Here is a 26441-nt window from a genome sequence, read left to right as displayed (position 1 = left end):
CCATCATCTCTTTTCAAGGTGATCCTTAATTGCTTCTTCCTTTCCCCAGGCCCCTGGCATTTCAATCTCTGTGATATCGTTTCTCACATACAGAGCTACTCCTCCATCTTCTCTATCCTTCCTAAATAGATTGTAGCCTGGTATGTTTGCACCCCATTCATGGGAATCATTGAACCATGTCTCCATAATAGCAACATTTTAAGTCTGCCTCTAACATCAGGGCTTGCAGATCATGAACTTTGTTGGTTAGACTGCAAGCATTTGTGGTCATCGCTTTCCAGCTACATTTCAGTGGCAGTCTCAACAATCTTAGCAAATCATTTCTTACCAACACAGCAGGATATGAGACAAAAAGATGTTTTCATTTCTTTCTTTATTACTGTCACATCTTGTCTTTAGCTGGTGATGACCACTAAGTGACCTGCCTCTATATGCCACCTCCACCTTCTAGTTTAAACGCCTAGAAACATATTGTCTGAATTTCTCACCAAGAAGTAAGGGGAGATCTATCCTTTATTCCTCCAGTGGACATCTGGTCATTCAGGGCACATTTATGTGGCTTAGTCGTTATTAAAATAGGTCTAGCTCAAAACATCTTAGATGCCAATGCACAAAGACAGTCATAAAACAAGGCTGCCTTGGTAAAATTTAGCGACTCACAAATGAGCGACGCACAAAGGGGATCACATGCAAATGAGCTGTACGGATCCCCCTTTGTGCATCGCTCGCTATTTGCAAGTCCGAGCTGTCAAATGCAGTTGACAGGTTAGATGCACTGGACCCCGACCCCTCACCCACGCGCACAGACATCCCCTGGCAGTCCAGTGGATCCCTAACACTTCCCAACTCCCCTGCATCTCCTGACCGCCCCTCAACAAAAAGCTTTTTGCAATCACAGTACCTTTGGAAGAACAAGTTTCTTTTTAGCTATAAACCCATCTCAAGGTGTTGAGTCTTTTTCAAGACTGTACCACCTCAAGTGCTCCTGTGACAAACCTACATGCTACTGGATGTTTTTGTGCTGAGGCAGGCATTTGTGCCAAAAACATGGTGCTGTGACGAGGTCTACTGATATTTTATGAATAAACCCTGTATATGATGGCATTTGTCTCCCTTGTGTTTTGGATGTGTCCTGTTGACTACACCACTCCTTTGATTACCCTTCTACATCCAGTGTTTCCCTTTTCCTCCACTCCAGTGATTAAGCCCCACTTCAAATTACATAATTCTTCAAAACTGATTAATATACTGAAACAAAATTCTGTGTCTGGTCTTCTTTAGTGTATCAAATGACCCTCCCTGTTACAGACTGTTTCATACTGGAGCAATTTACCAACCTTGAAATTTCTAATCAGGAATACCAGAGTTTTAACCACACAGACACATGAATAGTGTAATCTACCTTAAAGTGTTATGTCAAGGAGTCTAACTCCTAGATCAATCATAAATTTAATAGGCAGTGAAAAAGTAATGCCCTTGGTAAAAAAGAATAAAAAAAATATCAAATATCTTCTAGCAAATCTTGACTAATGAACTTCAGGAATGAAAATTGTTAGATTACCTCCAGCACAAAAGACTTGTTATATCAACAATATTATTTAGATGAAGGTAATCATCTATAAGTTTGCATAAGTGATCAATAAGTAGCTCACTTCTGCCAGTGCATTGAATTAAAAAAGAAAACCAACCTCATAACTAAAAGTTTGCATGCAAAGATGGATGAAAAAGATGATCTCAAATGAATGAATTGTAATCTTTTATTGTTAACAAATGTCAAAAATAGCTGCTGTAATTGTATCTTCACAAAACATTTTTTTTTTGGGGGGGTGTCATGTTAAAAATTACTTTAACAAAATCCTAATTAAATGTTTCCTTAATGTGTCTACACTTACAAGTGCTCCCTACTGCTTACAATGGCAGCTACAGAGATAACTGCAATTATGAAAATGTTATAAAATGATCAATCTGGCTTATTTAGGAAAGATAAATTTTACACTTTATAACAAATGGACTCAATCCTTCTGAATTCTAATCTATCTATCTAAATATATATGAATAGCAAAAAAAGTTAACTGGTGTTTTCCAGCACACATACATAACAGCATAATGGATGAATCAATGCTGGTGGCATCTATTTCAGGAATAGCCTATACTCACACTGGAAGCACAATATCTCATCTGCTATGGCAAATTGTTCTAACACTGAGAAAATGCAAAGCTTATAATTCAATGCCTGAAACATGTGAGAAACAGCCCGATGTACTGCAAATACAAAATTCCACAGTTTGCGGCACGTGTACACCAGTATTTTCAAGGCTAACCAACCTCCATTAGTCTCACAAGACTAATATTTTAACTGCAACTTAAAATTTCCTTTCATAAATGTATGCCCATGTGTCTTTCAAGTCAATAAAAAAATCAAATAGTGTAAGAACTGTCCAGAAGTAACGTGAATCTACTATGTATGAAAAATAATTAAATGGCAATTTTAATAACAGCCAGCTTGTATGACTGCATATACCAAACAAAAGGTAGCTGAACCATCCTCAGAGAAAGTAAGGTTTTTCCCTTCTAAACAATAAGGGCAGCTTTTAAAGAATTAGGAGACATTCAAAGTTAAACTAATCATAAAACTCAGTTTGTGAAAATTTCTTCTTACATGTTATAATTTTCTAGATTTACTCTGGGTCAATTTCCTTTTCTCAGAGGTTAAAAGAAAAATTCCACGTACCACACAGCACTTTAGAAACATTTGTGCCACAAACCAGTAGTATAGATTACTGTAGCTTTATATAAAAGGGTATATACATTTATACTGTCATGATTAAGTGGAGCTTTCTTTCAAACAAACTCAAGAGTTTAACATCATTGAAGAATCACACTGCATCAAACTTCACTGAAAAATGAAGCTACAACCATTCTGTGCGCTAAATTATGGAAACATCTGGAATACACATCATCATATATACAATTAACACCCTTCCAGCAAAAAGCCATATCAGTGATAATTTATAACTGTGTGTATGGGTGTTTATCTATATATATAGGTATACAAAGAGATCTGTACATATCTCTATGAAGATAACTATCTAGAAATCCAAACACATATATACACATATACTCATTACAAAGGCAGTTAGACTGTGTTTAATAAAATGTGTTAAAGAAAGAAAATACTGAGTACTCCAATTTCTAAGGTGTAGTACACCAATGTATGGTGAAACTTAAGTATTAAGCAGTGTGTCAGGTACTTGAAAGACCAGTCATCACGTGTTTGATATTGAGGTAGTATATACTGTCCCCTTCCTGGGACTGATGTTTTCATATGCTCCCTTGCCAGAAAGGTCCAGGGGTGTCCAGAATTCAAAAGAATTGAAATAGGTTGGTAACCATTTCAAATCCTTTCCCACCTATGATATATACATATGTCCACATTTCTCAATAAAAGTTTAAAGTTTACAGATAGTATTCCACCAATCACAGTGCTGAAACAGCTAGCTGCTAACTAGACCTTTGTGAACAGGCAATCAAAGAAAACCATCAGCAATGACAGGACACAAAACAAACACCTCTGCTTTAAAGAATAATATTGGGGGCAGGGAGGTCAGACTTCTAGATCTGTGTATAAGGCAAAATTACTTTAAAGTTCTCTGGAGACAACTTCAGTTTGAAAAAAAAAAAATCAGACTTAATCCTCCAGCTCTTAAAAACAACTATTTCCTGTGCGCGTGAGCCATTACTGTTCAAATCAGTCTTTAAGGCAGAATCCAAAACAATGTGAACAAACAAAACAAGACTGACATTCCATTACCTTTTTATTAAACTTTTTTTTTCTTTTCATTTCTTAATTTGTCTATTCAAATCACTACAGTCAAACTGGTACAAGTGCTTTGGCAAGGTGGGGATGCAAGCCTTCCATTCTACAAAGGCCTACTTTTTCTCTGTTGGTGGTTGAGCTTTATGAAGAACACATGAAGATGAACAGCTCTCACATTGCTTCAAATTCATCAATACGCTGCTTTGTATTGCCTTGTCGGATCTGCCGCAGAGTCTTGTACTTGTCACGGCCTGCTTTCACATTCTCAGCATGAAGGACATCATTTTGCGTTTTCTTAGATTCATCTCTGGCTTGGGCTAACTCTGAACTTAAGGCCTGTTGAAAAAAAAAAAAGATTTTGGTTCATTTCAACTAGTTATCCAGTCTCTCATCCTACTTTAGTACTAAGGGGACCTTTTACAAAGGTGTGCTGAAAAATGGTCTGCGATAGTGTAGATGCGTGTTTTGGGAACGCGCAGAATCATTTTTCAGTGCACCTGTAAAAAAATGCCATTTTGAAAAATTTTATTTGCTGAAAATGGGCATGTAGCAACATGAAAATTGCTGTGCATCCATTTTGGGCCTGAGACCTTACCACCAACCATTGACCTAGCGGTAAAGTCTCATGCGGTAACCGGGTGGTAATGACCTACGAGCATCAAATGCCACTTGGTGCGCATACAATGCGTGCATCTGAAATTAAAAATTATTTTTCGGATGCACGTATCGGACACATGCCAAAAATGAAATTACCACAAGAGCAATGCAGTAGCTGGGCAGTAACTCCATTTTGGCGCTCATTGGGCACGCATAGACGCTTACACGGCTTAGTAAAAGGGCCCCTAAAGTTCTTTCCCAGATATTAGCTGAAACAAAAACAAACATCTTCTGCTGGTGATGCCCAGTTCTAAAATTCCACACCAGAACTTTCACCCCAAATCCATTGCAAACCTCAGTCTGCCCTGTTTGACACGGAGGGGCATTTTCGATATTGCATCTAAGTCGAACTTTGGATGTTTTGCGCTAAATGTCCCAAATCCAACTAGGAAATAAGCTTATTTTCAAAAAAAGAAAAACATCTGGTTTTTTTTTTTCAAAAATACCATTTCGAACAAGGTTTTCTGCTTTGCACTTTTTTGGGGGGCTATTTAAAAAAAAAAAAAAGTACAAGTGCAAAATGTACAAAACCAAGTCATTGGGATGTAGGAGGGGCCAGCATTCAAAACAGTGTGACAAGGCGGTGGCCATAGCGAGAAGGTTGCTAGGCTGTATAGAGAGAGGTGTGATCAGCAGAAGAAAGAAGGTGTTGATGCCCCTGTACAAGTCGTTGGTGAGGCCCCACCTGGAGTATTGTGTTCAGTTTTGGAGGCCGTACCTTGCGAAGGATGTTAAAAAAATGGAAGTGGTGCAAAGAAAAGCTACGAGAATGGTATGGGATTTGCGTTCCAAGACGTATGAGCAGAGACTTGCTGACCTGAACATGTATACCCTGGAGGAAAGGAGGAACAGGGGTGATATGATACAGACGTTCAAATACTTGAAAGGTATTAATCCGCAAACAAATCTTTTCCAGAGATGGGAAGGCGGTAGAACGAGAGGACATGAAATGAGATTGAAGGGGGGCAGACTCAAAAAAGATGTCAGGAAGTATTTTTTCACGGAGAGGGTGGTGGATGCTTGGAATGCCCTCCTGCGGGAGGTGGTGGAGATGAAAACGGTAACGGAATTCAAACATGCATAAAGGAATCCTGTGCAGTAGGAATGGATCCTCAGAAGCTTAGCCAAAATTGGGTGGCGGAGCAGGTGGGGGAAGAGAAGTTGGTGGTTGGGAGGCGAGGATAGTGGAGGGCAGACTTATACGGTCTGTGCCAGAGCCGGTGATGGGAGGTGGGACTGGTGGTTGGGAGGCGGGAAATACTGCTGGGCAGACTTGTACGGTCTGTGCCCTGAAAAAGGCAGGTACAAATCAAGGTAAGGTATACACATATGAGTTTATCTTGTTGGGCAGACTGGATGGACCATGCAGGTCTTTTTCTGCTGTCATCTACTATGTTAATATGACTGGTCCCCCAGACAACCCAGGAGAGCAATGAGGCACCCTAGGGGGCACTTCTGTGGACTTTATATAAATGCGCCCATGTATTCATCTCACCATTGCTCCCTTATCTTGTCTGCTGAGCCCTCCAAAACTTACCACTACCAACTGTACACCACTACAATAGCCCTTATGGGTGAAGAGGGTACCTATATGTGGGTACAGTGGGTTTTTAGCGAGTTTTGGAGGACTCACAGTTTTCACCACAAATGTAACAGGTAGGGGGAGGTATGGGCCTGGGTCTACAATGCACCCACCACTACACTACTCAGAGGATGTGCATGCTGCTCTAATGTACCTGGCTGTAATATCTGAGGCTGTCATAGAGGCTAGCGAGTACCATTTTTGTTCACATGTTTTGGAGGATGAGAGGGGGTCATCCCTGATTCCCTCCAGTGGTCATCTGGTCATTCTGGGAACCTTTTTGTGTCTTATTCATTCTGAAAACAGGTCTAGACCAAAACATTTAAGCTTTTGCCTTAGACGTTTTCATTTTGTTTCATTATGGCTGTAAAACATTCCAAGTGTTAGGCACACCCTAAGCCTACCCTAATCGTGCCTTCAAAACATCCTCCGCCCCAACGTTCCCCTTGTGATTTGGACACACTGCAGACAAAATGCACAGATAGATGTCTGCAAAACAGGTTTTGAAATTACCAATTTGGATGTTTTGAGAAGAAATCTGACCAAATAGTGCTTTATGACACTTTTTGGAACTTTTTCTCTTTTCTCATGTTCTCTCCTCTAGAACAGTGGTTCTAAACCCAGTCCTTGGAACACACCTAGCCAGTCAGGTTTTCAGGACACACACAATGAATATGCATGAAATAGTTTTGTATAGAATGGCGGTAGTGCATGAAGATTTATCTCATGCATATTCATTGTAGGTATCCTGAAACTGTGATGGGCTAGTTACATCCAAGGACTGAGTTGAGAACCCCTGCTCTAGAAACCTACATATTTGCTGACCAGCAGGTTCTAAATCTTAATGCATAGAAAATCTGCATGAAAATTTGTATGGCTTAGGTTTCCACGTGTATTCGCCTTTCACGCTTTTTTTTTTTGTTTAGAAATTTTAGAAATTCACTGCACCAGTGATTTCACAGTAAGAATCTTGAAAGGTAACTTTAAAACAATACAGGAACGTAAGACCTTTGAAGTCAGAATGATTGAATATTTTGACACCCAACAGACAGGACTTAACAAGGATCTGGGTTTTCTAGCCCATTATAAACCATAAAGTTGTATTTCTCTGTTTATCACTCTCCTCTCAACTACCCACACCCATCCTGTTAGACTATCAATGAAATAAAATGCTTTGATGTACCCATGCATACCTCCTACCCACCCCCACCTTGCTAGACTGTCATTGAAATGCTTTGAAGCCTCACTTATATATACTACCAACTAACACATTTGCTTATTTCCGATCTGATGAAGGGGGGCAACCTTCGAAAGCTAATCAAGAAATGTATTGTGTCCAATAAAAAAAGGTATCATCTTATTTTCTTTTCCATGTTTTATTTTGTTTGATTTCTATTGATAACCTGAGGGAGAGGGGAAAGCCTTTTTGGTATGAGCCAGGCAAGTTTTTCCTTGCTTGCTTTTTCTCAATTAGGAGCAAATTGAGGAAACCCCCACCAAAAATAACAGAAAATAATAGAAAGGTGCAATATTACAAACCACAAGGATGAACCATTCTACACAAAAAAGGCCAGAAAAAGTATACATTAAAAAAAAAAAAAAAAAATATATATATATATATATATATATATATTAATTCCATATCATCAAGCTGATCAATCCATAGACTGGTGGGTTGTGTCCATCTACCAGCAGGTGGAGATAGAGAGCAAACTTTTGCCTCCCTATATGTGGTCATGTGCTGCCGGAAACTCCTCAGTATGTTCTCTATCTCAGCAGGTGGTGGTCACACACAGCAGCAGCTCTGGCTAGGCCTCCAAGCCTAATCCTTAGGTTTTGTTGAGGCCTGGGGTTGAGGGCTCTTTTGAGCAAGTGCAAACCTGGTGGTGCCAGGTCCCTCCTTTTCTCCCCCCTCCCGCTGGCTCCGTTTAAAAAAAAAAAAAAAAAAAATTTTTAAACGTCTTTAAAGGCGTTTAATTCGACGTTTCTTTAAACGTTCATTGCAGCTACTCACTGGGACACCAGTTCGTTACAGCTCGGAGCGGCAAGCAGGTAATTTTACCTTTTTATAGCGGGCAGGGGGTTCCCCGATTCTTCTCCTCGTGGCATATGGCGTCGGAGGGCGAGGGCGCAAAGGGTCGCTCCCCGGATCGCTTCTAGAGGGGATGCGGGGGTTTTACAACCTGATTCGCCCTTGATGGGTGACAGTTTAGTGACCGATGAATGTCCCGGTCGTTCCTCCGGCGTGGCGGTTTTTTCCCGCCATAAACGCCCATCCCCCGCTCCTCGCCTCCGCCATCTTGGCTGGCCACGCGGCTCGGACGGCTTCTTCGTGGGCCGCCCTTGAGGTTGGAGACATTAATGCCATGAACGCCCTTAATTTGGGCGACGGCACAAAGCGGCTAAAGTTAAGCGCCGTTCTTCCCGCGCGGCTCCTTCGCGGAGTTTCGCGCCGGACGCCATTTTGGGATGCGTAGCATGTCTCTCCCCCACTATTGCGAGTGCCGGTTGAGAGTGCGTCTAGGGCTGTTGCCCAGGCTGCGGAAGTGCACAGTCTGGGGGGTTCTCCCCCGAGTTTGTTTTGCTGCTGCATCAGGCTTTCCTCATGCAAAACGCTGCCCCTGCTCCCTCTTCTGATAAAGAGGTTGAGGTTCCCAGAGGTAAACGCCCTCGGGTTGATTTCCAGGCCTTGGAGGACTTTGTCTCCTCCGATGTAGATGAGGGCAGCGTGTCTGAGGTCTCCCATCGGTCCTTTGCGGATTCCTTGGAGGAGATAGATCCCCGCTCGGATGGAGCGGATGACCCCTCTGCAGCGCGGCTTTTTAGCCCAGAGGATTTGCCCAACCTGTTGTTACAGGCCATGGACACTTTGAAGATTTCCTCTCCGGAGGACGTCTCTCCCTCAGCCCCTGTTGGCTCTGCCATTATGCTGGGGACGAAGCGCCCGCCTAGATCCTTCCACGTGCATGATGCCATGCACACCTTAATTGCGGCTCAATGGGATGTCCCGGAAACGAGCCTTAAAGTGGCTAGGGCTATGTCCCGCCTCTATCCTTTGGCTGTGAGTGAACGTGAGGCCTATCTGTGGCCTACCGTGGATTCTTTAATCACTGCGGTGACTAAGAAAACGGCGTTGCCGGTGGAAGGTGGCACGGCCCTAAAGGACGCCCAAGACAGAAGATTGGAGGCGGCCTTAAGGTCGTCCTTTGAGGCAGCTGCTTTAAGTTTGCAGGCCTCAGTTTGCGGCTCCTATGTGGCCAGGGCGTGCCTGACTATGGTGCAGCGGGCTTCCCCCTCGGATCTTTCCTTGAGGGCTGATTGGCCGGCCCTGGAATCGGGCTTAGCCTATTTGGCAGACTTGCTGTATGATGTCTTGAGAGCCTCAGCTAAAGGCATGGCTCAGACAGTCTCTGCGCGGCGGTGGCTTTGGCTGAAACATTGGTCTGCTGACCACGCCTCTAAATCCCGCCTGGCTAGATTGCCTTTTAAAGGCAAGCTGCTCTTTGGGGTCGAGCTGGACAAAATCGTGACCGATCTCGGCACGTCTAAGGGCAAGAAATTACCAGAGGTCAGGGCTCGGGCTAGTACTCGTCCCGGTACCTCCAGAGGACAGTTGCTGGAAGCCCGTCGGTACCGCCCGGGCAAGTCGGGTTCCTCTGCCCCCTCTTCCTTCAAGAGGAATTTCTCCCCCAAGCAGCATTCCGTTCGCAGAGACCGCCGTCCCGGAGGTGCTCCCTCCGGTCCTCCCCCAGGGTCTCGTACCCAATGATGGGGCCTTGGTCCACGCCCCAGTGCAGATTGGAGGACGGCTGTCCTCATTTCTGGGCGAGTGGACCACTATAACTTCAGACGCGTGGGTGCTGGTAGTCATCAGAGACGGCTACAAGCTAGAGTTCTGCCAACCCTTAAGAGACGGGTTTGTACTCTCTCCCTGCAAGTCTCCGGTCAAAGCTGTGGCAGTGCAGCAGACTTTGGACAATCTGATCCGCCTGGGTGCGGTCGTTCCGGTGCCAGAAAGTCAGCTTGGCAAGGGACGTTACTCCATTTACTTTGTGGTTCCAAAGAAAGGAGGTTCTGTCCGGCCTATCCTCGACCTCAAAGGGGTCAATCGGGCCTGGAAAGTGAGGCACTTTCGCATGGAGACTCTCCGCTCTGTTATAGCGGCAGTGAAGGCAGGAGAGTTCTTGGCTTCCTTGGACATCAAGGAAGCGTACCTGCATATTCCCATCTGGCCTCCTCTCCAACGCTTTCTGCGTTTTACAGTCCTGAGACGACACTTCCAGTTCAGAGCCCTCCCTTTCGGGTTGGCTACTGCTCCGCGGACCTTTTCCAAAGTAATGGCGGTCATAGCGGCCTTCCTGCTAAAGGAAGGAGTACAAGTCCATCCTTATCTGGACGTCTGGTTGATCCGAGCCCCCTCTTATGCAGAGTGCGGCAAAGCTATGGACCGGGTAGTTGCTCTTGTGAGCTCCCTGGGATGGATCATCAACTGGAAGACGAGCCAGCTGCGCCCGACTCAGTCCCTGGAGTATCTGGGAGTTCGATTCGACACCCAAGTGGGCAGAGTGTTCCTGCCAGACAATCGGATTGTCAAGCTTCAGGCTCAGGTGGACTAGTTCCTAGTAGCCTCTCCTATTCGGGCTTGGGACTACGTGCAGCTGTTGGGCTCTATGACGGCCACGATGGAAGTAGTGCCCTGGGCCAGGGCTCATATGAGACCACTACAGCTATCTCTGCTGCTGCGCTGGACTCCGATGTCGGAGGATTATGCTGTGCGCCTTCCCGTGGACCCAGCAGTGCGCAAGGCGCTGAGCTGGTGGACGCAGACAGACAAGTTGTCTGCAGGATTGCCTCTGGTGACCCCGGAGTGGATTGTCGTCACGACAGACGCCTCTTTGATGGGCTGGGGAGCCCACTGCTTGGGAAGGACAGCGCAGGGGCTCTAGTCTCCTGCAGAGGCAAGTGGTCTATCAACCTCATGGAACTCAGAGCCATTCGGTTGGTGTTATTGGAGTTCATCCCGGTACTGGTGTTGTAGCCTGTACGGGTCCTGTCGGACAATGCCACGGCTGTGGCCTATATCAACCGCCAGGGAGGTACCAAGAGCGCCCCTCTAGCCAAGGAGGCTATGAGTCTTTGCCAGTGGGCGGAAGCGAACCTGGAGCAGCTTTCAGCGGCCCACATTGCCGGAGTCATGAATGTCAAGGCGGACTTTCTCAGTCGCCATACCTTGGAGCCCGGAGAGTGGCAACTATCTGCTCAGGCGTTCTTGGACATCACGAAGCGCTGGGGCCAGCCGAGCCTAGTTCTGATGGCGTCATCGGCCAATTGCCAAGTGCCGCGCTTTTTCAGCAGAGGACGGGACCCTCGATCCCTGGGAGTAGATGCTCTTCTCCAACAGTGGCCGACACAAGAGCTCCTCTATGTGTTCCCGCCTTGGCCCATGTTGGGCAGGGTGCTAGACCGGGTGGCAAAGCATCCCGGCAGGGTAATCCTGGTGGGTCCGGATTGGCCCAGACGTCCCTGGTATGCGGACTTGATCAGGCTCTCAGTCGACGATCCTCTGCGGCTGTCAGTGGAGCAGGGCCTGTTACATCAGGGTCCCGTGGTGATGGAGGATCCCTCTCCCTTTGGTCTTACGGCCTGGCTATTGAGCGGCAGCGTCTGAGGAAGAAGGGCTTCTCAGACAAGGTCTTCGCCACTATGCTGAGAGCGAGGAAGCGCTCTACTTCTACTGCTTACGCCAGGGTTTGGCGTATCTTTGCAGCATGGTGTGACGCAGGCTCACTTTCTCCCTTCACTGCTCCAATTTCTTCAGTGTTGGCGTTCCTGCAAGAAGGTCTGGAGAAAGGCCTGTCGCTCAGTTCCCTTAAAGTCCAGGTAGCGGCTCTGGCTTGCTTCAGGGGCCGCCTGAAGGGTGCTTCCCTGGCTTCGCAGCCAGATGTGGTGCGCTTTCTCAAGGGAGTTAATCACCTGCGCCCTCCTCTGCACTCAGTGGTGCCTGCGTGGAATCTCAACCTGGTGCTAAGAGCTTTGCAGAAGCCGCCTTTTGAACCCTTGTCGAGGGCATCTCTGAAAGACCTGACGTTGAAAGCAGTCTTTTTGGTGGCTATCACTTCAGCCAGAAGAGTTTCCGAGCTCCAGGCGCTCTCATGTCGAGAGCCTTTTCTGCAGTTCACTGAGGCAGGAGTGACTATTCGCACAGTGCCTTCCTTCCTGCCCTAGATTGTTTCTCGCTTCCATGTGAATCAGCAGCTCTGTCTCCCTCCCTTTCGTAGGGAGGACTACCCAGAAGAGTACTCCGCTCTTGAATATCTGGATGTGAGACGAGTCATCATCAGATACTTGGAAGTGACCAATGATTTCCGGAAATCGGATCATCTGTTTGTCCTGTTTGCAGGTCCTCGTAAGGGTCTGCAGGCTGCTAAGCCTACAGTGGCAAGATGGGTCAAGGAAGCCATTGCAGCGGCTTATGTGGCCGCGGGGAAGGTGCCGCCTATCCAGCTGAAGGCTCACTCCACGAGAGCTCAGGCGGCCTCGATGGCAGAGGCCGGATCCGTCTCCTTGGAAGAGATATGCAAGGCGGCAACGGGGGCTTCGGCTCATACATTCTCCAAGCATTACCGTTTGACTGTGGCTGCACGGGCGGAGGCCCGGTTTGGAGCTTCAGTGTTGAGGTCAGGGATTTCTATGTCCCGCCCTGGGTGAGTACTGCTTCGGTACATCCCACCAGTCTATGGATTGATCAGCTTGATGATATGGAAGGTAAAATTATGTATAATCATACCTGATAATTTTCTTTCCATTAATCATAGCTGATCAATCCATAGCCCCTCCCAGATATCTGTACTGTTTATATTCTGGTTGAATTTTAGGTTCAAGTTTAGCCTTCAGTTACTTCAGGAGGACTTCGTGTTCAAGTTCTTCTTTCACTTGGATTCTTCAAGAGTTGAGACGAGTTTGTGTTACAGTGAGCTGCTGCATTCCTCTCCCCTCCGTTTTACGGGGCTGGATTGAGACATAAATTCTGCCGGCACTCCCTCCCGCTTCGTGCGGCTGTAGGGCAGCTTTGTACCCCTCCCGCTTCGGCGGTGTTAGGGTCAGTCAGCTCCTCCCACGGTTGCGGTTGCAGGATAAGCCAGATCCCCCCGCATCGGCGGGTGTGGTGTCCCTCCCCCGCTCCGCGGGGATGAGCTGGACGGATTCCCCTCCCCCACTTGTGTGGGGATGAGCTGGGTTAATTCCCCTCCCCCGTTTCGGCGGTGGTGAGCTGGGCAGAGTGTCCCTTCGTGGGTGTAATTCTCTAAGTGCTGAGTCCTGCGGATGGAGCTTTGATATCGACATACTGAGGAGTTTCCGGCAGTACATGACCACATATAGGGAGGCAAAAGTTTGCTCTCTATCTCCACCTGCTGGTAGATGGACACAACCCACCAGTCTATGGATTGATCAGCTATGATTAATGGAAAGAAAATTATCAGGTATGATTATACATAATTTTACCTTATTTGTACATAAAAAAAGTTAAGGGTCTGTGTGCGCGCTATCCACCTCATAATCGAAAGTGAAAGACACCCATATTTCGACCCAAATCGGGAGATAGGCGTCTTTGTCGCATGGGTGCCCAAATCGGTATAATCGAAAGCCGATTTTGGGCGTCTTCAACTGCACTCCATTGCGGAAACGAATAAAGTTGACGGTGGCGTGTCAGAGGCGTGGTGAAGGCATGACTGGGGCATGGTTATTGGCCGAACAGAGATGGGCGCGCTCAGCTGATAATGGAAAAAAGAAAGGCGTTTTTAGCGAGAATTTAGGTCACTTTTTTTGGACTCTTTTTTTTTTTTTTTTATCACGAACAGGTCCCCAAAAAGTGCCCTAAATGACCAGATGACCACCGAAGGGAATCGGGGATGATCTCCCCTGACTCCCCCAGTGGTCACTAACCCCCTCCCACCAAAAACAAGAACTTTGAAAACTTTTTTTTCCAGCCTGTATGCCAGCCTCAAATGTCATACCCAGCTCCATCACAGCAGTATGCAGGTCCCTGGAGCAGTTTTTAGTGGGTGCAGTGCACTTCAGGCAGGTGGACCCAGGCCCAAATCCCCCCTACCTGTTACACTTGTGGTGGTAAATGGGAGCCCTCTAACCTCCCCAAAACCCACTGTACCCACATGTAGGTGCCCCCCTTCACCATTACGTTTTATGGTAATGGTGTTGAGTTGTAGGGAGTGGGTTTGGGGGGGGGGGGGGGATTTGGGGGGCTCAGCACCCAAGGGAAGGGAGCTATGCACCTGGGAGGTAATTTAATGTTTTTTCCTATTTTTTTTAAAAGTGCCCCGTTGGTGTCCTGGCATGTGAGGGGGACCAATGCACTACGAATCCTGGCCTCTCCCACGACCCAAAGCCTTGGATTTGGTCGTTTTTGAGCTGGCCCACTTCGGTTTCGATTATCGCTGAAAAACAAAAACGCCCAGCTCAAAAAACGCCCACATCCAATGCATTTGCCTGGCACAAACCGTATTTTCGAAACTAAAGATAGATGTCCATCTTTTTCAAAAATACAGTTTGGCCTGCCCCTTCACGGACCCGTTCTCGGATATGGACGTCCTTACACATGGGCGTTCGCGTTCGATTATGCCCCTCCACGTGATCTGCTTTGGAATGGATGTTGATTAGAATCTCTTGTAATATATATCAGCTATCTAAGTTAATCTTGGCCCATACTATATCTTACTCTGCATCTTAGCGCACCATGGCTTCTAAAATCCCGAAAAATGAATCCTCATCTGTAATGCAATTAGCGTCCAAGTGACCAAAAATGGACCGTGTCAAGCCGGAGCCGACTGCTCTGCCACCAGACCAGCCGAACTCATAGGAATTGCTGGCAGATGTTATAAAACTTTGCATGAGTTAATGCAAAAGAACTTTATCAGTACTGCCGAAATTAAAAATGAGCAAGCAGAAATACCCATTCTGCTCTCTAGATCCAACACTAGATTAGAGCTGCTAGAAAAGCGCATGGTGGGACACAATGTCCAGGATGCACAGCAATGCCTCATGAAGCCTGATTCGATGCAAGCAGAGATCACCAACCTGACTAATCGCATGTGCCGAAATAACGTGCGAATCCTAGGTTTACTGGAGCACTGTGAAGGTGCGGATCTATGCAATTTCTTACAATCTTCTCTGCCTGGAATTTTGGGACTTTATTTTAATTCACCGCTCGAAAATGAGCACACACACAGAACCTCATTTGGTGATCTTCAATGAGCAATAAAAGCAATGGTGACAAAAAAAATGTGTGGTGTTTAAAATCATACATGTGGCTAGAAAATCAATAAAACTTTTTCTCACAATTCACTGTCGTTAATACAATTTTATTACCTGTAGTTGCTTCTTCACATGTTCATTCTTTTGAGACTCAGTCAGACGTTCTTCCTCACTTCGGTGATTCAGTACACCTTCAGAAGACAGTTCAGCACTGGCTTCTGCATTGTTCTCATCATGCTCATCGTGATCATTGTCTGTTGGAGTAACAGGAGGCAATGGGGGTGGCGGGGGAGGTGCAGACATCACAGTTTTCAGTTCTTCTTTGGTCTTTTCCAGGTCTTCCTGGGCTGCAAAGGCCTAAATAAAGGACACACAACTTAACATTGCTATATATGCCACACTGCAAATACCTGTCATATAGCTCTAAACTGCCCAATATGCAGGACTGCAGATCTATATTTGTTTCCAGATAATTTATTGCATACAGGAAGAATCAAACTATACTCCTATATTATGGATAAATCATAACCTAAAGTGAACTCTTCAAACTCCCACATCAATGTGGCTATATCGCCTGCATTAACTGTCTTGTTCGATAGTATCCGCTTTCTAGTTGGCTGTTTCTGACGAAGATTATGAGAGAGAGATGGATTTGCAGCTCTCCCTGTCTTGGGGGTCGGAGTGGACAGTTGCTGCTATCTATCACAACGAGTCAACACCTCCTCAACCTTTGGAGCTTGCACGGGTGTTTAACAGCATTTGCATGGACCATTTTGGACTCCTTTATCTCTAATCTGATTACTTATCTATTTAATATTGTATTTGTATGTTCACTGGATTGGCACTAGCCTTTTCCGTCACTTGTAAGCCACTTTGAGCCTGCATCTTGTGGGAAAAGGTGGGGTATAAATAAATAAATAAAATGAACTGGCTATAATGGTTTTACTTTGTGCTGCCATTCTGATGCTTCTTCTTCCTTCTTTTTCTTGGCCTCCTCAAGCAGTGCAATCTTGGCAGTGAATTCTGCAAGCTCTGCTGCCTAAAAACAGAAAGGAAATTAAAAATTATGAGTTAATTTTTATAAAGCTGTACAAAAGAGTTAATGTAACTATTAATGTAACATAACTACTACAGGAAAATAAAAACATTCTTGACCCAGAATGCATAGATCAAACTGCTTCTGTAACTCGCCACTTGATAAAAAGGGAAACACACAGTTCAAATACTAAGACTACAATCTTTCCCCAAGTAAAGCATGAAAAACAGCGACATAAAATTCTGCATAGTCTGGTAGTATAAAGGAAGCTAAGAGAGCTGACTTAGCCTTTCAGCCTGTGTGTTATCCTACTGTGTCATGTGCTAATATACCTAAGTTGCAGCTACCCAAATAAGTGTAGAACTGCAGTACTATCAAAATTTAAGCTTTTTCAATTCTTGCTAGAATTCTGCTTTTCTATAAAAACTTCCCTACCAGTTGTTCCTGATTCTTCATCTGGTCAGCAGCTTGTTTTGCCAGGGCTGTTTTTGCTTCCTCTGCAGATCGACGTTCTTTTTCCAAATGCTCTGCTTCCTCCTTTGCTCGTTTTCGCTCTTGATCCAGTTCTAGAGCCCTCCGAGTCTGTTCTTCTAGCTCTGTCCAAAGCACATTGCAGGCGCCGTTAAACTAATTTTTTATAATTTGCATTTAGTAGAAGTGATGTGGTAGCCGTGTTAGTCCAATTTTAATTGAAATAAATAGAAATAAATCAAAACATAGAAAAGAAAATAAGATAACTTTATTGGACTAACTTAGGGCCCCTTTTATCAAGCTGTGGCAAAGGGGGCCTACGCTGGCGTCAGTGTGTATTTTTGACACGCAGCAAGGTCCCCTTTTACCACAGCTGGGTAAAAGGTAGGTCTTTCTTTTCTGCAGGAAATGGCTGTGCGGCAAGTAAAGCACTTGCTGCGCGGCCATTTGGGGGGGGGGGGGTGCTAAGGGCTCCCATGCTAACCCAGAAGTAACCGGGCAGTGCCCAATTACTGCCGGGTACACATATAAGTACATAAGTATTGCCATACTGGGAAAGACCAAAGGTCCATCAAGCCCAGCATCCTGTTTCCAACAGTGGCCAATCCAGGTCACAAATACCTGGCAAGATCCCAAAAAACAAAAGCATGGGGAAAATGTAATCTGCATTGCACAGCAGGTAAAATCCCCCCCTCCCCCCCCCCCCAGTAATGTAGTAACATAGTAGATGACAGCAGATAAAGACCTGTACAGTCCATCCAGTCTACCCAATATGAAACTCATTATATATGGCACGATGTGATACTTCATATGCATACCTGATCTTGATTTGTCCTGCCATTTTCAAGGCACAGACCGTAGAGTCTGCCCGGCACTCTCCTTGTTCTAAATTTCTGAAGTTGTTGAAGCCCCTGAAAAACTCCACTGCAGCCCATCCAAATCTTCAGCCACGAGCCATGATCTGGGCACAGACCATAGAAGTCTTGCACAGCACCGGCTTTGCTTCCCAATTAGCGGTGTTGCTACCTAATCTCTGCTAAGCTTCTTTGGATCCAGTCCTTCCAACAGGATTCCTTTGTGTTTATCCCATGCATTTTGAATTCCATTACTGTTTGCATCTACACCATCTCCCGTGGAAGGGCATTCCAGGTACCTACCACCCTCTCAGTGCAAAAAAACTTCCCAACATTATTCCTGAGTCGGCCCCTTTTCAATCTCAATTCATGACCTCTATTTCTACTACCTTCCCGTCTCTGGAAAAATGTTTGTCTGTGGATTTATACCTTTCAAATATTTGAATGTATCATATCACCCCGGTTTCTCCTTTTCTCCAGGGTATACATGTTCAGGTCAAAAAGACTCTTTTCGTATGTCTTGCTATGCAAACCCCTTACCATTTTTGTTGCTTTTCACTGAACCACTTCAAGTCTTTTTACATTGTTAGCAAGATACGGCCTCCAAAAACACAATACTTCAAGTGGGGCCTCACCAAAGACTTGTACAGGGGCATTAACTTTTCCTTCTTCCCCTGATTATAATCACTCTCTATGCAGCCTAGCATCCTTCTGGTCGCAGATCTACCTTGTTGCACTGTTTTGTAACCTTGAGATACCCGGATACCATCCCCCCTCCATGTCCCTCTCCTGAGCCGAGCATACCAATCTCTCCCCTATCTGGTTTCTCTCTTTTGTACTTCTGCACCCCAAGTGCATCACTCTGCACTTCTTCACATCAAATGTTAACTGCCAGACCCTTGACAATTCGTCCAACGTTTGGAGATCCCTTCTCATGGTTTCTACTCCCTACAGAGTATTCACTCTATTGGCTAATCTTTGTGTCATCCGCAAAAGGGCAAACTTTTCCTTTTAACCCTTCAGCAATGTCTCTCACAAATATATTAAACAGAATAGGCCCCAGACCCTTAAGGCACTCCACTACTCGCTTTCCTTTCCTCCAGGTGGACTCCATTTACCTCCACCCTCTGTCGCCTATCAGTCAACCAGTTTCCAATCGAGTTCACCACTTTGGGTCCTAAGTTCAGCCCTCTCAGCTTATTCATCAGTCTTCTGTAAGGAACCGTATCAAAGACTTTGCTGAAATCCAAGTAGATTACATCTAGAACTTATCCTTCAAACAAACAAAAACCCCAAAGGCATGAGAAAGTAACCTGTAAGGTACCACCCTGAGTGGATGGACCATTGAGGTCTTTATTGCTGTCATTCACTATGTTGCAGATGCTCAAAACCCCAGTGCTGCTCTGAACAGTGTCTGTGTTTTACTGCCTGATCAGTGCAGATGATCAGCTCCCTCATGCTCAATGCTAATGACATGCAAATTTAATCACGGTCACGGCTTTGAGCATGAGGGACGACTGCAGGCAAACTGTGCCTTGAGCACATTCCCAGAAAACATAGGAGAAAAGCTTTGACCTGTCAAACCTAGTTTGTCAGGTCAGAGCTTAAGGCCCGGTGGACCCCAGGCTCCCCCGGGCCCTCTCCTGCCCCCCCCCCCCTCAATAATACTTAAACTTGGTGGTGCACTGGGACTACCCACTCCCCCCCCCCCAAAAAAAAAAAAAAAAAAAAAAAAAAAAAGATGTGAGCACCTGGTGGTCCAGTGGATCAGTCATTCAGATGTTAATTTTGAGAGTTCTGGCAATGTATTGCAAACTTCCAATTTGAACCTGGAACCTTTAACTGCTACTCCCCTTGTTGAACCAGAGACTGTTACCCTGAACTCTTCAGCAGTGTCCTCCTGCTCCTTTAGGTTTTCAGTTCAATTGAAGCTGGCCTCAGCTAGGCCATGAATGCAACAAGGTGGAGTGCCCCACGGGGAGTTTCTCTCTTATATGGTACGGAGCACTGGGCAGGGCTCCGCCATTTTGAAGGCGGTGCTGGATGAAGAACGAGTGTGGTACTCCCTTCTCCACTGAAGAGGAGTGGGGGGAGGGGGGGGAACAGCTCTGCTAGATCACCAGGGAGGATGGGGTGCCAGCCCACTTGGGCCACCAGGGATTCTTTTTTGGGTGCTGGGGGAGATTGGAGATGCACCAGACCTCCAAGCCCCCCAGGCCCTCATGTCAGGGGGGGGGGTGTTGGTTGTTTAGAGGTCCATCAGACCTCCTGCCCATGTGTCGCTGTCCTGGGGGAGGGGGGAAGAGGTGTTGGTGCTTGATTGCTTTTTGGGGGCCTTCAAGCATGCCTTTGTATCAACTCCATGGTGCGACCACAGCTCGAATATTATGTGCAATGGTGGTCAACGCATCTCAAAAAAAGATATAGTAGAATTTTAAAAAGTACAGAGAAGAGCGACGAAAATGATAAAGGAGATGGGACAACTTCCCTATGAGGAAAGGCTAAAGTGGCTAGGTCTCTTCAGCTTGGAGAAGAGACAGCTGAGGGGAGATATATCTATAAAATAATGAGTGGAATGAAACGGGTAGGCGTGAATCGCTTGTTTACGCTTTCCAAAAATACTAGGACTTGGGGGCAAGCAATGAAGCTACAAAGTAGTAAATTTAAAATGAATTGGAGAAAATGTTTCTTCACTCAATGTGTAATTAAAGTAGTAAATTTAAAATGAATTGGAGAAAATGTTTCTTCACTCAATGTGTAATTAAACTCTGGAATTCGTTGGCAGAGAATGTAGTAAAAACAGTTAGCTTAGTGGGGTTTAAAAAAGGTTTGGTTAGCTTCCTAAAAGAAAAGTCCATAAGCCATTATTAGGATGGACTTGGGGAAAACCCACTGATTATATCTAAGATAAGCAGCATAAAATGTATTGTACTGTTTTGGGATCTTGCCAGGTACTTGTGACCTGGATTGGCCACTGTTGGAAATAGGATGCTGGGCTTGATGGACCTTCAGTCTGTCCCAGTACGGCAATACTTAAACTGGACAGGGCTCTCCATTCCACCCCAATGCTCTCCGCAATCCCTAACACCAGCTCTCAGTTGGAGTAGTTTGCTGCGGGAGCAGCGTCAATGCTTGGTGCGCTGCTCGCTGAGCATTGGGGCAAAATAGGTAATGCCTTGTTTGTGGGCGAGGTAGAGCCGTCACGGCTACCTATGCTACTAACAGCCTTCATTTACAAATGATCCGTTCCCCCTCCCCCAATATGTAGCCCAGTTATTTAATTGATGGTCCTTGACCAGAGGCTGAAGCCTCTGAAACTACTATGCCATTCAGAAACTAATATGTGAGCACTTAACACCTATTTAACTGGATTTAATGCTGTGCAACACTTGAGACTTCCTTCCCTCCTCCTAAGAGCTTAACCCTGCAGAACAGAAAACTAGCCTGATAATCGAACCAGTTTCTGCTTTTTTGTTTTAAAGACAGAAGTAAGGTTTTGTGAGATGATTTAAACAATTATGTTACTGATGTACATGGCAGAACACGTGGTCACAGAAATAAATTTCTATATGCTGTAAAGAGTGTGTGAGTCTATATATTTTTCATTGAAAGCATATTGTCCATGGTATCAGCACAACAAATCTTCAATGCAACAGTATCTACTGAGTTTACCTTTCTGAGCCTTCAGAGTCTGCTCTTCAATTTGCCTCAGACGTTCAATCAGTTCATCTTTCTCCCGCTCTATTCTTTCCTTTTCCTTTTCTGCTATTTCCCTTTTCTTCTTCTCATTTTCCAACTGTGCCCTAGGAAACAGGATTTCCCATATACTAAGAATGAATGGATCAACATTTCACTGCAAATGTTTGCATAAAAGTTCAAAGTCAATGTAACAGACCACAGATAATCATTATTTTTCAAGCGAGAGCCAGTTTGTCAAGTCATGTTCAGTAGCCAAGACCATCACTGGACAAGTGGTAAACAGCCTGTCACCCTCCAACATCCTGTCTTCCCCGTAATCCCCTTCAAGTCGTTTCCCCCCTCGTTTTTAATCTCTTTTAAACTTTTTCTGGAGGCTTGTTTATGGTGCCACCTTTTGAACAGCTGTTCTGTTTTCTACCAGCACCACAAAGTTTGAAGTTAGTTTGCCTTGTGAGAATAGATAAGAATGCCCAAGTCTGAACTGCCTCTGAATTTTAATCCTGTACAGAGCTTTAGAATAGATCTTTCTAGTAAAGGAGATCTTACAAAAATTTCATACCTCTCCAGCTGTTTTTGATGTTTTTCCTCTCGGGCCTGTGCCTTCATTTGTTGTACTTCAATTGTGTCAGGTTTTCTTCTCCTCATGTACAGTTCGTGATTTCCCATACACAAAGCCAGAATACGTTTATTAATTCTCAGACGAGGTGCATAAAAAACAAAATCCTGAATAAAGAATAGCTTTATCTTAGAGCAGGTAACTAATCGAAACTAGTAACAAGAACTACAATACAGTCTTGATTATCTGACAAACAGGGCCGACTTGTTACCAATAACTGAAAAGTTGGATAACAGGAAAACAGTAACTCCTTACAAAAGTATAGCCAGACCCTAATTTTTTTTTTTTTTTTTTGGGGGGGGGGGGGGGGGGGCTGAGCCCAAAGTGGGGTGTCACATTTTGTCCCAACTCCCTGCTGCTCTCAGCTCCTGGCGCAAAGTGAAGATACTTACCTGTCGCAAGTATTCTCCGAGGACAGCAGGCCGATCGTTCTCACATGTGGGTCGACGTCTGCGGCGGCCCAGGAAACGGCACAAAAGTTTGCAAACAAAATCAAAACAAGTCTTTCCAGAGATTTCTGTCGCGCGGGCATCGCGAACGGCTTCCCACCCGCCACGTAAGCGTGCCTCTTTAGTTCTTTTTTCTCCGCGGTAAGGTGCGGCAGTGTTTCCTCTGTGATCCGTTAGGCCCAGGAAAAGAACTACTCTTCGCGACTGAGTTTCGCTTTTCTTTTCTATTTTTTTAAAGAATAAAAAAAAAAAAGTAATTTTCCTGTAGTTTTCTTATTTTTGGTCCACCTTTAAAGTTTCCTTTCTTTTTCGACGCGGCCGGCCTTTGGGCCGCGCGGTCGAGTTTTTCCCTTTTTTATTGCTTTTTCTTTCGTGGCATAATCATGTCATTTGAGTTTGCCGAACCCATTTTTCTTCCATGTCATCGAAGACAACCAGCGGCTTCAAACGGTGTACTCGGTGCAACCGGACCATCTCAGGTACAGATACCCACGCCTGGTGTATCCAGTGCCTTGGGTCCGACCATAGCCCAGCCGCTTGTAGTCTGTCTTCGTATGAAGAAACGGACCCAAGCATCTCGAGAGGCCCACCTCCCTCTGCTCTCAGCTCCTGGTGCAATGCCACATACTTGGGCTGGCAGTCATCCCTCTCCTGTGTGTGTAAGCTCTGTTTTAATGAAATTTAGAATGCACTAAGCCTGGAATGAAGGAGGAAAAAGTAAAGCTCTAATTACTTAACCCCATCTGTGGAGACAGGTCACTCCTGATTTTTAAGGTGATCCCTCTGTGAGTCCTTTAGGGATCAACTAGGAGACCAGGGATTTGGATGGAGTCATTATCTTGGATATTATGTCCCCCTATTGGAGGATGACTTTGAAGGTTCCGATAACATTAGTATAATAGGTGGTGCAGTGGAACATTCCAATATGCTAAATTCAGACAACACAAGCACCACTTGACCCTGAACCAGTGAAAGAAAGGTCAGAAGAATAGGTGGTCGCTGATCATTGGGGATGCATAGGTGTCAGCCCTGTTTTGCATGCATTTGCATGCTAGTTGCATTCAGAGCCCACGAGCGCGTTGTTTCATGCGCTCGGGGGCTCTGATCATGGGGCTGTAGCAAACGCAGGTGCTAGTATGGCACTAACAGCCTCTAGCGCCTGCGTTTGCTTCTGATCATCGGCTCACCAGTAAGCTAATCTGCTAAGGAAAATATGTCTGGATGTCTATGTTAGAAACAGAACCCACACCCAACTCTCTCCAAAAAAACCCCAAAACTTCTTATGTTTATGCAGAAGAAATACTTATTAAATTTGTGCAGAATCATCACTGCTGCCTTGTGTTAAGAGGATCTGTATACAAAAACCTTTAAACTTTATTTCAATGGTCATTTCTAATTTCTCTCTCTCTCAACGGAAGATTAAAGACCTTGTGTAAACAGGAGGGATATAATTATAGAGAATCAAAATGACACCAAAGGATGGGAGGAAAGAGTGCAAGGAGTATAGGAATGGTATAATGGATAAAGCACCAGACTGAGGCCCTGATCCTCAAGGCTAACCGGGCTTGCGTTTCATTTAGACTGGTTTTAGCCAGTTTAGCGTACATGTTATTGTGTGCCTAATGCACAAAATGTTTTGGTGCTGCTTTTATCGTTCACGGAAGCAGTGATAGAAGAATCTATGTAAATGGCTCATATTAAAATGCTATGTAAATGAGACCTTTAGTGATTCCCTCCAATGCTCAGAAAAACAGTTTATAAAGCCTCCCCCTTCCTCCCGCCCTAACAACTAAAACCTACCAACAGCTTTCAGCAGACGTTAGAGTGAGTGTGCAGAGTTATAGAGGAGTCCATGGTAATAGAGGGAGGGATGGGGGCAGCTGATCTTTACTTATTCTCAGGGGTCCCCCGTGTGCAGCTCTGTAATTTCTGCAACTTACTTTTGATGTCGTCTACAGTGTTATGTTTTTTTTCTTTTTTATAGTTTTATATATTTACATGTTTGCTGTCGTTTACTTTCTGCTCAGGGTTTCCACTCCAGAGACAATAGCTGCTTCCTCTTGATTGGGCATGCACCAGCTTTAACGTCCCATGCTCAACACTAACAGCATGTATATAATTTGCATGTTATGAGCATTATGCGATAATTTTTCTTCAGTGTTCGGGCTGGTATTTTCCGGCGCTGTTCATTACAGCACCAGAGTTCTGAGCATCTGGGCCCGAGAATCAGGAAAACCAATGTTCACACTGGACAAGCCATACAGTTTTTACCTGCTACCATGTTCTCTACATTTTATTTTTAAACTGAAGTTGGAGTCTGTACGTTTTTACTTACTCCAACTCCACACCCTGATTACAAGGCATTCTTCTAGTTCCATAGTAAGTAACATTTTGGCGATGTATAATTTGTAACTAACTCCTTATCCACCTCTTAGTCATATTTTATTGTCCACCAAGTGTTATGGACTTGATTACGCGTGTTAAAATACATAAAGGTGTATATAACAAGTACTGGTCCTGTTATACTGAATCAGGTACACTTTTGCATAGGATTCACTTTTGTACATATTTACAACTGTACTGGCTTGCAATATGGAAGTGCATTTAGTGAAATGTGCAACTTTGTTAAATTTTTTATACCAAATAATTATGTAGAAAAAGCACTTAGCGTTCGTCGTTTGTCTAAACCAGATTTGCCAGTCTCACTATCTTTTTTCATGTTACAACAAGGTAAAAGTTCACTCCAATTTACAGGAAATAAAGAACTGAGCAATACAGATGAAAAATAGTAAGATGTTGAAAGTAGAGGTGGAAGAGAAAGTGGTAGGCAGGAAAAGATAAGAGGACCAATGACAGAGATGATACTAGACAACGGGAATCTTGCAGCAGAGAGGAACAATCTAACTACTTACAGGAGCCTTTTTGTCAATAGGCTTTATGACAAACTTTTTGTCATTAAATGAAATATTTCTGATTTCACTCCAAGGAAAACCAATCTTGGGTGTCAACCTTGAAAAAAACACAAAAGAAATTTCAATGTTTAAAATAGTAAACACACTCAACCTTATTTGTACATGCCACAAAGATCACATATTCCTTAGCCACCAAACAGTAAACCAGCTGGTGGTGATCTGTTTGACTGGATGAGAGAATCCAGGTTTCTTTGCTTCTTTCTGGTAAGAGAATGTAACCCTTTGTCGTGGCATACAATTCAGAACTGAAAAAACTGAAGAAAATCATACAAAACATACAGCCAGTACTCCAGGAAGATAAAATACTGAGATTCTCTGCTCTGCTAATACTGGCCAACCACAACCCAATCTGAAGTAAAAATTAGTGAAATCCTTCTTAACAGAGAAGAATGACAAGCCCGACCATATACCACGCTACAAACTGTGCCAGCACATATCACAGGACCCCACAGAGGAAAAGATATTCAACATAAGAGGATCCCAGTTTTGCTCCTCCTCCCAAGTAGTATATATTAAAGCAGAAAATGTGAAGAATGCTATGGGAAGACAGACCAAATATTAAAGACCAGGATCAATTCACACAGACAACACATAGCAGACCAAGCTGACATCATTGTGTGTGTTTGGGGGGGGGGGGGGGGGGGGGGGGGGATTGGGACCACAGCACTGCATCAATGACTATCAAGACACTTAAAAGGAAACTAATAAACTGATCAGATACTTTTGAAAACATCAAGGACAGACTTAAAGATCTGGGCATTCTAAAAATGTTCTGCCTGTCACCTTCAGACTCCCACTCATTTACCTTCTCTGTTTGTCCTCTTCCCTCTCCCTCTATATATATCTATATCTAGCTATATCTGGCTAGATTCTGTGCGACAGCAGTAGGTGGGAAAGTACATGCATGTGTGGTGCATGCTTTCAAAAGTTGTAGTTTACAAGTAGGTAAGCACTGCCACATGGACTCTGGCAGATGACATCACCCAATTGTAAGAATATCTTATCCTGCTTGTCCTCA

At 44.8% G+C, this 26441-nt stretch overlaps 1 protein-coding gene across 2 annotated transcripts in view; it reads right to left on the bottom strand.

Annotated features, from left to right (window-relative positions):
- Positions 1-1739: 1739 nt before the first annotated feature.
- The window catches only part of RDX (radixin), an 88584-nt gene continuing 63882 nt past the window's right edge, over positions 1740-26441 (bottom strand). For both annotated transcript variants that reach the window (XM_030200277.1, XM_030200278.1), the window contains exons 8-14: positions 25364-25460; positions 21946-22109; positions 21360-21490; positions 16798-16958; positions 16273-16365; positions 15441-15683; positions 1740-4153 (exon numbers count right to left, since the gene is read on the bottom strand). In XM_030200277.1, the coding sequence (XP_030056137.1) occupies positions 3989-4153; positions 15441-15683; positions 16273-16365; positions 16798-16958; positions 21360-21490; positions 21946-22109; positions 25364-25460 (1054 nt within the window). In that variant the 3' untranslated portion in view covers positions 1740-3988. The remainder of the gene's footprint in view (positions 4154-15440; positions 15684-16272; positions 16366-16797; positions 16959-21359; positions 21491-21945; positions 22110-25363; positions 25461-26441) is intronic.

The sequence above is a fragment of the Microcaecilia unicolor genome, chromosome 4, assembly GCF_901765095.1.
Source record: "Microcaecilia unicolor chromosome 4, aMicUni1.1, whole genome shotgun sequence".
Taxonomy (NCBI): domain Eukaryota; kingdom Metazoa; phylum Chordata; class Amphibia; order Gymnophiona; family Siphonopidae; genus Microcaecilia; species Microcaecilia unicolor.
This window is presented reverse-complemented; position numbering and strand designations above follow the sequence as displayed.